This window comes from Triticum dicoccoides, chromosome 4A (genome assembly GCF_002162155.2).
Source record: "Triticum dicoccoides isolate Atlit2015 ecotype Zavitan chromosome 4A, WEW_v2.0, whole genome shotgun sequence".
Lineage (NCBI taxonomy): Eukaryota > Viridiplantae > Streptophyta > Magnoliopsida > Poales > Poaceae > Triticum > Triticum dicoccoides.
Window position 1 is genome coordinate 185135293 of NC_041386.1, and position 12295 is coordinate 185147587.

At 43.5% G+C, this 12295-nt stretch overlaps 1 protein-coding gene across 1 annotated transcript; it reads right to left on the bottom strand.

Moving 5' to 3' along the window:
- Window positions 1-804: 804 nt before the first annotated feature.
- Window positions 805-1811, bottom strand: LOC119285607. Its single transcript, XM_037564930.1, has 2 exons — window positions 1298-1811; window positions 805-1106 (listed from the first exon to the last, which is right to left on the bottom strand). The coding sequence occupies exons 1-2, from the start codon at window positions 1736-1738 to the stop codon at window positions 1008-1010; spliced, it is 540 nt and encodes a 179-aa protein (XP_037420827.1). The 5' UTR covers window positions 1739-1811; the 3' UTR covers window positions 805-1007.
- Window positions 1812-12295: the final 10484 nt, after the last annotated feature.

Consider the following 12295-nt stretch of genomic DNA (forward strand, 5'->3'; position numbering starts at 1 on the left):
AATGGGAACGTCGACGACAATCGTCCGCTGGAGCGAGTTGACCTGCGCCGGCTGTGGGTCGCAGATCGACGGGAGCTGGTGCACATTCTCATCGCCGACAACCACAAAGACAACCTCCGCCTGCTCCGACACCAGCGGCGCATGATGGACAGGGTCGGCACGCAGCAGCCAACGGCGAAGGTGCCATTGCGGAACCTACGCATCGAGGCGCAGTACAGGATGACCCTTCTGCTAGCACTTGCTGGAAATCTTGACAAATTGGGATATTAACCTCCCCAAGCTAGAGGACCCTTAGCAAGTCTGTATTGAATTATACAAATTAGTTTAGTAAAATATTGGTCAGCACAAAATTTACAGCGAATGCTAGAAGATAAGATATCATCAGACGTAGTATTGCATCAAAATAGCAGTTCCTTGCAGTTATACACTTCTTTGCTCAAAGATCATCAACGCAGGATCTTTCAGAAGATATCTAAATGAGACATTTGATGGTTCTACATCAGCGCGCGCACGTAGAAGCTAATATTTGAGAGCAAGCTAGAAGAACTTAAACAAACTTTTCAGCATCCCGGATCCATTCAAAATAGCCTAATATGATTTATTATGCAAAGTAGGGAGTATTACCTTGAGCCAAATTGATGTTTATCTCAATTCCTAATCAGAGAAATTGGCCGATGAATACCTGCGAGAAATAAATATTTCATCGGCGTGTGAAGAATCGGATGCCCCTTGAAGGAAGATTGAGAGCCAATAACATGTAGAATACCACGAGTTCTGATTGAGTAATTTGAGCAAAGTGAAATCTGATGGGGACACGGGGTCCAAACTCAATCATCACTGGAGTTCTTATTGAAACAAGTCAAGAAACAGAAAAACTCAAGCACTGAAGTTCTTATTGAAATGGATATCCGATTACAGTCACAGTAACTTTTAAATCCTAGGGGAACATAGAACCTAACAACCTAAGAAATCAGTACCATATATTTCCCTTATGGAGTTGACGCTGATCAACGGTGGCTCGGGTAGGCTGGCGGCTCCACGGTGTGTGGGCGCGACAAGAAGCCCTGTGATGTTACTCCATTTTGCCACACCATTCTGCAAGCACCCTAATGAAAAGGTCAACGAAAATGATCAGCAATTGAAATTGAGTCAGCGATTATTAAAAAATCCAAAAAGGAGAAGCTGTTAGTAGTTAATTTAAGGTGTAAGGGAGACCATGCTTCCGTAACTCACAACCAACCTTGCAGCCTCGCGTGGCTGTTCATCAACAGAATAGACAGTCAAAAGATATGCGTACCTGCAGAGAGTATGGACCTGGGACTCCAGATCGACGGCTTGACACGCCGGACGACCACGGGCTGACACAAACGTCATGGATGAGCTTCTCAACCAGGCGGCTCCTCTCGCCGCCGGTGCCGCAGACCCGTCTCGAACCACAATCATAGATCAGTGGTGATGGGACGCGTTGCACCTTAGATCGATGCAGCTGTGGCGGCGCTTGGTATGTGGCGGCGTCAGGGCCGGGGCAGGTAGGGTGGAGTGGGTCGTCGATGGCTATCAATGCACGGCGAGATCTGGCAGGCGGTGTGTGGTGGAGTGAGGGGAAGGAGGTGTCGTCCTGGTGATCCGCGACGGCCGCGTTCTGGTATTCCACGACGTATCCGAGGCACCGGCGGCGGTGGCGTCCTGGTGATCCGCGATGGCGGCGGCGGTCGCCGGCGTCGCGGCATCGTCTCATCAGCGTCGGCTTCTGCGGCTGCACCTCGTCCGGAGACGAGGAGTAGCGGCTTGGGATCTCATCCGGACAGGAGGAGATGTGCGGCGAATTGTTTTTTTTTCAAGAGGTAAAAGCACGGCAGACCCAGGAACTTGTCCGGCCCGTGATGTTTCAGCCCACAAACTTGCAAAACTCCACTCCGCCACCCACAAACTTGCAGCCCATGTGCAAAAACACCCAAAGCCAATCCCGTTGCGACATCTGGCCGAGACGGAGCCGAGGCGTTCGTCGCTCCCTTTTGCAGAAACCCCCCTGACATTTACCAGTACTGAACCCGCACTCCACATCTATGGCGACAGTTGATTCAGTATAGAAAGAAGACTGGCTGTACTAACACAAAACGCTACTCGTATTCAGTTGGCAAAGGACAATAGAGCACAACGGCAGATCCTGGATTCGAAACCCGGGCCAAACCCTTTTTTTTGCCATTTTTAACATAGAAAAGATTCAGACTGAAACATAGAAATCAGTTCAGAATTTGCTGTACATATGTGCCATGACTGAAAAAATTCAGAATTTGCTGTACATATGTACCATGACAGTAAAAATTCAGAATTTGATGTACATATGTACAATGACTGAAAATACAGAAATTAAGCACATATTTTAAGCAGCAGAGATTAGTTCAAACATCATTTAAACAAGTACAACATAAAAAAGTTTGCTGTCACAGAATACACTTAAGTTTAGCAGCAGCACCATGGAGTTTGCTGTCACAAAATACATCACTAAAGAAAGTTCATCCATGAACTCTTACATTTGGTGAGACAAAATGAAGTTCATTCATGAACTTGTAGGTGTACTAATGGAATGGCCTACAAGTTGAAATCTGGAATTTCTGTAGCCCTGTCATCTCCAAACAACCAGTAATATGCACCTCTTCTAGTACCAAATCCAAGTCCTAAAGATGTGTCAACACCTGAAGATATTCCAGCACCTCTTCCAGTACTAGCTGTTGCAGTGTTCCTTCCCCTTCCAGCTCCTCTTCCAGCTCTACCTCCTGTAGTTCTTCCAGAGATCCTTCCCCTTCCAGCTCCTCTTCCCCTAGCAGCAGCTACAGATGTGCCTGCAATATCAGCAGCTCCTCTTCCAGCTCCCCTCTGTCTTTTATTACCTCTTGCAACATGTTGTGATCCTTCCCCTGTTTCAGCTCTTCGGGATTGCTCTTGTACTCCTGCCTATGTTCATTTCGGTTGTAGTAACTCTAGGTTGTGGAATGGAATCACCTGCAGCTGCAATAAAAGAGGATTGCTGAGGCAATGGTCCATGCTCTCTATGAGGAGCTCTGAATGATCTCTCTTTTTGTGCCATGTTGAAGACCATTGATTGTGGCTGCCGTGAGGGATCTAGTGTAGGATTTGCCAGCCCAGGGAAAATGTTCTACACATAGCATACAATCATCATCAGAAGGAGCTCTAACATTTTAACAACAAAGTGAGAAAAAATGTCATATTTGTAGAAGTTACCTGAAGAAAAGAAGGGTCATCATAATTTTCATCTATTTCATATCCTCCTCCAAGTAGGGCCTCCTGGTACTTGTAGTGGCCCTTCCTGTTGTGGTCAGGCTTGCCACAAATAGAACAATGCATAGTTACTCCTTTTTTGTTCAAATACCTCACACCACCTTTGGTTTTCTCCTCTAGAGCTTTCTTTCTATTTTTCTTTGGCCTTCCCACCTGCTTTGTGAACACTGGAGGATAGATTTTGTCAGCTTCAATCTTCTCCCAGTCTTTTGGATCTCTTAAAGGAACCAGGGTATAACCATATGCTTTCAGGTAGGTCTGCACTGTGTAGCAATCATGCACCATGTCCTCGGGGTTAATTCTCTCTTCCCTCATGCAAGCAATGCTATGCCCACAAGGAACACTAGACAGTTGCCACCTTCTACACTCACATTTGTGCAAGCACAGATCCACTAAGTAGCTGGAGTTGCCTGATTGCACTCTAAATAGTTCTTGACCAGCTGGAGAAACATGGCAATTAGCAGCATAAGCTGTGTTTTTCTCAAGTTTTTTTCAAAATCTTAGGACAAACTCTGTTTCCTGTCCACTTTTCCACTGCCTCTCTCTGCTTAATCATCATCCTGTGCATTATCTTATAAAAGATATTTTCTAGCATAGATAGAACTGCCATCTCTCTGGCATCCAGAATATAGCTGCACATGGAAATGATAAGCCATTCAGAACATATGTATGATAAGCACAATAGGCTATGGATGATAAGCATAATAGGCTATATATGATAAGCACAATAAACATGATAATATGCAAGTGTGTTTATATGATAAGCAGAACAACATTTTGTGACAAATTACCTGTTAAAAACCTCTGAATTGTTGTTTAGCAGAATGTCACACTTGCTGAAATCACTAAAATAAGCTTTAACCCATGTATTCACATCCAATCTTTCAGTCCAGTGAAATGCAGCAGAGCAGTGCCCATCCATCCTTTGGCAGTTCTCTCTCCATTTAACTTTGTTTGGAGATCTTGCTATGGCCCATAGATCCTGCTTCAACACTTCCCCTTTGTGTTTTTCATGGAAATTCTGGTATATATGTCTCACACAGAATCTATGCTCTGAATCTGGCCAAATCTTCTTAACTGCATTTATTAAGCCCTTTTGCTTGTCACTCATTATTGTAAATGGAGCAGTGTTTCTCACATTAAGATTATCTCTTACTATGGTTAAGAACCACTCCCACGAACTAGTGCATTCCACTTCTACCCAGCCCATGGCAATAGGGAATATACAATCATTTGGGTCAATGCCAACAGCACTCAGCAAAATTCCCTTAAACCTGGTCTTCATATGACATCCATCAATAAAAATAATTGGTCTACAGCCCTTGAGCCAGCCTCTTTTACATGCATCATAAGACCAGTAAAGGGTTTTCAAGCATTTCCTCCCTAATGGAAAATTTGTGTCCTTCACAAGAGCAGTGGATAGGAGAAATGTGGAACCTGGGTTAGATCTTCTCAGTTCACTTCCATAGTCCCATAATTTGTTGAATTGCTCCTCCTCATATCCATGTATCTCCTTGAGAGCTTGTTTCCTTGCTCTAGCTAACTTCCATCTGTTTGGTGTCACATTGAACTCCTTTGTAACCTTCCTTGAGAAAGTTCCAAGTGACATCTTCTGATCATCCCTAAATTCACCTATGAAGTATGTTGTTAGAAATTTTGAAGTGAGGGACCTCAACTTCCATTTTTTGGGACATCTGTGCTCAGCTGCATATGCCTTGATGACAAAACCCCCTGTTCTGTTGTCTTTACCAGCCTTCAACATCCAGGGGCAACCTTTCTGACATACTGCATCCAGCCTAGATGGCTCATTTTTTACCTTCCTGATCTTAACTCTTTGCCTAATAGAGTATGCTGTTAAAGCATTTCTGAGCTCCTTCACATCAGCAAAAACCATGCCAACTTTAAAAATAGGTGATTTCATGTCAACTTTTGCATTGAAAGCCTTGAATTTGTAATTCAAGTACTCTTCTTCTTCTTTTGTCAGGTGCAAATCTTCATCATCAAGAACATACTCAGGTTCCACATCTGGCTCCTCCACCTCCTCTTCTTCATGCACATCAAAATCAATGTTGTCATCAAACAAATCATCATCTCCCTCATTAATCTCATAATCACTATCACTGAAGTCGGTATCTGTGTCTGCTAGCTCTGCTTCCTCATTACCATCTTCATTGGCATTATTTGCTTTTGGTGCCATCTCAGATATGGGATCTTCATTCAAAACTTGAGCTTCACAAATAGCCCTACTTGGCATTTTTGTAGGACTGCTAACAACTGCCAATGTTGGGCTTCCTTTATATATCACAGCATCCCTGCAGATTTGTATGAAGTTTGAATGATCAACCAACATGTGAAGTACCTTGTGATCTGCACCTACTTTGATCATATCTTGGACATCTGCATCTCCCCTAATATGCACCAATCCATCTGATAACTCATGCCCAGGTCTGCACCAGTACATGTTCTGCTCATCAACACCATAGCCTAGCCACTTCAGATGCTCTTGGAGGACAGAATAGCTTAAATTAGCTGCACTGCAATAATCCAATATCTCTAGAGTAGCCCCATAATATTCCAGATTATTGCTTGGCCCACAAAACAGACCACTGTGCTCAATTTCCATAGTAAAGAAGATGCTCTCAACTGCTACTCCCATTGCAGAATCACAAACTGCACAACAGCAAACACAAGTTGTGTTTATTAGCTACAAATTAAACATACAGCCTAATAATGATGCTGCAATCAAAATCCCTCTTCATATATAAATCTTGTTGAAATGCTCAAATCACAAACCATCTTCAGCAGCAGCAATGCATGTGCACATACAATCCAATAAAAAGTAAGAATTTTTGACATGTAATACGACATCCAACCAAATTTCGAACTACAGACATCGAAACAAGCAAACCCTAGCACAAATCCATCGGCTAACCAAGAAGATCCATCCATCCTAATTACTTCACCTGCAAACAGCCGTTCGAATCATCTATATATCCGTCTGAATCCAACCGATCGTCCTAGTTCAAGAACCCTACCAAACCCCCACCCCCACAAAAGACGCAACAAGACTGGCGCAGAATAGAGCATAACAGGGCATACCATAGTCGGGGGGGGGGGGGATAGCTCCAGGTTCACGGACGAAACCGACGGATTCCGGCGGCTCCATGCCTGCGCCGGTCGCCGGCGACGCCGCCGAGACGGATGACGTCATCTTGGAGCGGAACCGTCGCCACAGCGCGCGAGTTCTGTGGAGAGATGAAACGACAGGGCAAAACAGAGTTTGCCAAACCACATATGTACAGCAAATTCTGAACTGATTTCTATGTTTCAGTCTGAATCTTTTCTATGTTAAAAATGGCAAAAAAAAAGGGTTTGGCCCGGGTTTCGAACCCAGGATCTGCCATTGTGCTCTATTGTCCTTTGCCAACTGAATACGAGTAGCGTTTTGTGTTAGTACAGCCAGTCTTCTTTCTATACTGAATCAACTGTCGCCATAGATGTGGAGTGCGGGTTCAGTACTGGTAAATGTCAGGGGGGTTTCTGCAAAAGGGAGCGACGAACGCCTCGGCTCCGCCTCGGCCAGATGTCGCAACGGGATTGGCTTTGGGTGTTTTTGCACATGGGCTGCAAGTTTGTGGGTGGCGGAGTGGAGTTTTGCAAGTTTGTGGGTTGAAACATCACAGGCCGGACAAGTTCCTGGGTCTGCCGTGCTTTTACCTCTTTTTTCAAGGGTGTGTCTAGGGCACATCTAGATGTGCCTAGTTATTGCACATCTAAGTGAGTGAATCAAGCGCAAAGAGGAAAAAAAAGAAAAATAAAATATCCACACGAATCTCGATGTAAGATCAATAACATAGGACTTAGATGTGCAATACTTATGGCACATCTAGATGTGCTTTAGCAAAACTATTTTTTCAAGCATTAGGAGTAGAGATAAATGCTGGCACGGATGTCCCAAATATAGAAATAAACCCCGCATATTTTTCTTCTTTTCCTTCTCACCGTGATCCTTTGGCTGATGCATATGGCAATGCTTGATTCCATGGACAAAAGTCAATTATCTCTTTCTTAGGAAAATCATAACTCCTGATTGCATGCAAAAATCATACCCCAAATTTTAAAAGAAACTTTCCATCCTTTCCCTCTCTGTCTGATGTATATGGAAATGATTGATTGATTTCCTGTATGTATAAGAGGTGTTTTATGCGGGGTGGTTTTTTTAGAGTGTGTGCGGGGTAGGGTGGGGGAGGGGACGAAAAAAACCCGTAGAACTCAGATATTAGGAGTAGAGATAAACCGATGAAGTGGGGGAGGGGACGCAAAAAATCTACGGAAAAAACCAGCAAAGGTGGGACGAAAAAAAACCATGATAGGTGGGACGAAAATTGACCGGCGGAGACTACCAACTGCTCCATGAGGAGTGGAGACTACCTCCTTCCTGTTTATTAGCCCTGTTTGTATTCTGTGCCAAATTTTGACCTTAAATTTAATTATAAAATGTTAATTTATGTTATAAAAAATAATATAATTAAAAACTATGTTTAAATACGAATTGAATGATATAATTTTTGATGACATGTATTGATATTTTGTTAGTTAAATCTCCGGTCAAAATTTGACCCAAAATACAAAGCGAACTTATAAAGCAGGACAGATGTAATATCAGACTAGTCATGGACTTATTTCTAACAATGAATCACTGATTTCCCTGATATTTGCCTCCGAAAGGGGAAAGAAGATATCGATTGAATTTACGCACGCCATCATAAAATGTTCGTGATTTCTAAAAAATGTTCGCATACCATAAACAAATCATAAAATAAACAATGTTTCTGATTTTTAAAATATGATCGTGTATTCAAAACATATTCGGGAATTTGAAAACAATGTCCATGAAATTTTAGAAAATGTTCACAAAATTTAAGACCGATTTGTAAGTAAAGAACAAAACGAACCATCTCTTAGGTACAAGTTTTATTAGGGGATCCGATGTCGTTTTATGATTTTATTTAGTCCCTCGCACGTCGGGTAAAAAAGGTTTCCGTGTACTATACAACACCGAGCCCCCCTCCCCTAAGAAAAAATTGACACAACTTTCTATGGGTCAGTTTTTGTAAGCTATATGAAAATGACTACATGTCTATTTTGCCTCCATACACAGCTATGCTGGTACCACGGTTCTACTGGTTATAGAAAACACCACTACGCTAGTTCAAGGCGAGACACATCATGCATCAGTCCAACTCAGGTAGGGGGCCATCAATGTAGTTTGCTCAGCAAAAAATATTTCGTTGTGGCTCCTTAGGAAATCAAGTCGTGATGGACATGTGTTATCATTTGATGAACGAGATCACATCATTAGGAGAATGATGTGATGGACAAGACCCATCTGTTAGCTTAGCATAATGATCGTTAAGTTTTATCACTAGAAAAAAAGACACATCCGTGACATTTTGGGCCGAACGAATTTTTTTCTGTCATACTTATGACACTTCTATGACGATAATTGTGACAAAACCCGGTATCATCATAGATGTGGGGGGTCCTACTTCTATGACAAAAAATCATGACAGAAAATGGGCTTTTCGTCCTGTGCGGGCCGGAGACGCAGCTGCATGACATTCTTTGGGTCGTCAATTGTAACGCCCTCGATGCGGCTATATCTCCTACGCGTCGAAGCACGACTTAGAGGCATAACCGCATTGAAAGCAGTGTTGCAAGTAAGGTAATCTTCACAACAACCCATGTAAATAGATAAAAGGGGAAATGATACATAGTTGGCTTACACTCTCCACGTCACACAAATACATGAATAACATTACAATCATCCAATACACTCATGGTCCGTCTACGGTACCAAAATAAAGATCAACCCCCACAAGCGACAAAGGCCCCGATCGCCCCAACTGGGCACCACTACTGATCATCTGGGAAAGACACGTAGTAACAGCGAGAGTCTTCATCGAACTCCCACTTGAGCTCAAGCGCATCGTCTGGAATGGTATCATCGGTCCCTGCATCTGATTTAGAAGTAAATTGTGAGTCACGGGGACTCAGCAATCTCGCACCCTCGCGATCAAGACTATTTAAGCTTATAGGTAAGGCAAGGTATGAGGTGGAGCTGCAGCAAGCGACTAGCATATATGGTGGCTAACCTGTTCGCAAAAGAGAGCGAGAAGAGAGGGCAAAAGCACGGTTGAACAACTATGATCAAGAAGTGATCCTAGAACAACCTACGTCAAGCATTACTCCAACACCGTGTTCACTTCCCGGACTCCGCCGAGAAGAGACCATCACGGTTACACACGCGGTTGATTCATTTTAATTAAGTTAAGTTTCATGTTATCTACAACCGGACATTAACAAATTCCCATCTGCCCATAACCGCGGGCATGGCTTTCGAAAGTTTAAATCCCTGCAGGGGAGTCCCAACTTAGCCCATCACAAGCTCTCACGGTCAACAAAGGGTATTCCTTCTCCCGAGACATTCCGATCAGACTCGGCATCCCGGTTACAAGACATCCTCGACAATGGTAAAACAAGTCCAGCAACACCGCCCGAATGTGCCGACAAATCCCGATAGGAGCTGCACATATCTTGTTCTCAGGGCACACTCAGATGAGACATCCTACGAGTAAAACCAACCCTCAAGTTGCCCCGAGGTGGCCCCGCAGTCTACTCGGTCGGACCAACACTCAGAGGAGCACTGGCCCAGGGGGGTTTAAATAAAGATGACCCTTGGGCTCCAGAAACCCAAGGGAAAAAGAGGCTAGGTGGCAAATGGTAAAACCAAGGTTGGGCATTGCTGGAGGAGTTTTATTCAAGGCGAACTGTCAAGGGGTTCCCATTATAACCCAACCGCGTAAGGAACGCAAAATCTGGGAACATAACACCGATATGACGGAAACTAGGGCGGCAAGAGTGGAACAAAACACCAGGCATAAGGCCGAGCCTTCCACCCTTTACCAAGTATATAGGTGCATTAAGATAAACAAGATAATACGGTGATATCCCAACAATAAACAAATGTTCCAACAAGGAACGATCTCCAAACTTCACCTGCAACTAGCAACGCTATAAGAGGGGTTGAGCAAAGCGGTAACATAGCCAATCAACGGTTTGCTAGGACATGGTGGGTTAGAGGTTTGACATGGCAATTTGGGAGGCATGATAAGCAAGTGGTAGGTATCGTAGCATAGGCATAGCAAAAGAGCGAGCATCTAGCAAGCAAAGATAGAAGTGATTTCAAGGGTATGATCATCTTGCCTGCAAAGTTGTCAGAGTTGACTTGATCCTTGTAAGCAAACTCAACGGGCTCCTCATTCACGAACTCATCTCCCGGATCTACCCAAACAAGAACAACAAGCAAAAGGAACACAATCAACCACGTACAATGCTCAAACAACATGATGCAACCATGGTATGATATGCGGGATGCGGTATGTGATGCATATGCGAGATTTGACAAGGAATGATTGAATCTGGACTCAACATGGAAATCAAAGAGTGCCACTGGAAAGGTGAGGTGATTTCGGTTGAAATTGATATAAAGATCACCGGAATCGGATACACGGTTTGGAAATGGCAAGCAAAACAAATATGGCACCGGTCTGCGATAATCAGCAAGTGACCAACTAAATGCATCAAGATAAATATGCTACAGCACTTAATCATGACAACAAAATACATGGCAGGGATCCACTCATGATGATTGACAAAAGATGAACACTGAGTTGCGGCTAATTCATCCATTAACAGGTTCAAACAAGCATGGCAAAAGTGCAAATGGTAACAGGTTTCAGACTTAGTGAAATTAACACAAGTCTGGAATTTATCATCAGGAAGCACACTTTGAAGCACGAAAACTAGAAGCTACAGGAACTTAACATGGCAAAGCAAGGCATGGAATGAAGCTACTCAAAGAACTTAACAAAAGTCCCTTAGTGACCATGAGCCAAAAGGGATCAGAAAATACAATTGCAAGCATGTGAACATGGCAAAAACATAAACAGATTTCAGACTTAGTGAAAAACTGAAGCATGCAAATCAGTTAACGAGTAGGCATGTTTACGAGCTCGATGCACTCACTACAGAGCATGGCATGACAAACTAAGCATACACCCATCAACAATACATATCATAGGAGCTAGACATGGCAATAACAATAACATAGCATGCACGGATCAATAGCAACATCCTTGGCAAAATCGCTAAACATGTCAACAATGTGTCAGGATTCACGATATAGCAAAAGTAGAGCTCGATTGACTCAAGCTAGGGTGCTCCATAAATGCAAACAAATACAGGGATGGATAGAGCACCACAATGTTAACAAAACATCCTTACTGATCATCCTCAAAAGAGACATGGATCACTAGGAAACAATATGAACATATGGCATAACGACAAAAACAGAACAAGGACTTAGTGAAATTACTAAGTCCCTAAAATCAGCATTACCGATTACGCTACTTTGCAAGCTTGTGCTAGTCACCACAAATATCACAAAAATACATGGCAAGCACCTATGTAAAGATGGCATGGCATATAATAAAACACATGTAGAGCTCAGGATCATAGCATGCACACATTAAACATGGCAAAAATGACAAAATGCCATGTGATGAAACAGATCTGACAAATTCATCACATAGCCCTCTTCCAATAGCATGTCGGGCATCAAGATGAGCTCAAATGAAAATGATGCAATGAGATGAAATGATGTACTCGTCGAGACGAACATTTTGATATGATACACGCACAAATCGGAGCTGCGGACGCAGAGTTATAGCATGCCAAAGTTTGCAAAACAAATTAGGGTTCAGGGATGAAAAAGTCAACAGTCTGGAATAGATCTCAGATCTGGATCGAAGGCGCAGAAAACGAGGTTGGCCGGCGCCGGAGTTCCTGTTCACCGGAGTCGTCGAAGGGGCTCGCCGGAGTTGCAGGGGCGCGGCCGGAGCTTGCCGGGCGGCGAGGGCGAAGAGGGGCGGCG

Bases quoted from the DNA above. Each gene is read 5' to 3' on its own strand.
- LOC119285607 (XM_037564930.1), bottom strand. From the start codon at position 1,738: ATGAGACGATGCCGCGACGCCGGCGACCGCCGCCGCCATCGCGGATCA. The intron at 1,107-1,297 runs GTACGCATATCT...CCTTTTCATTAG, and splicing joins CAGGTCCATACTCTCTGCAG to GGTGCTTGCAGAATGGTGTG.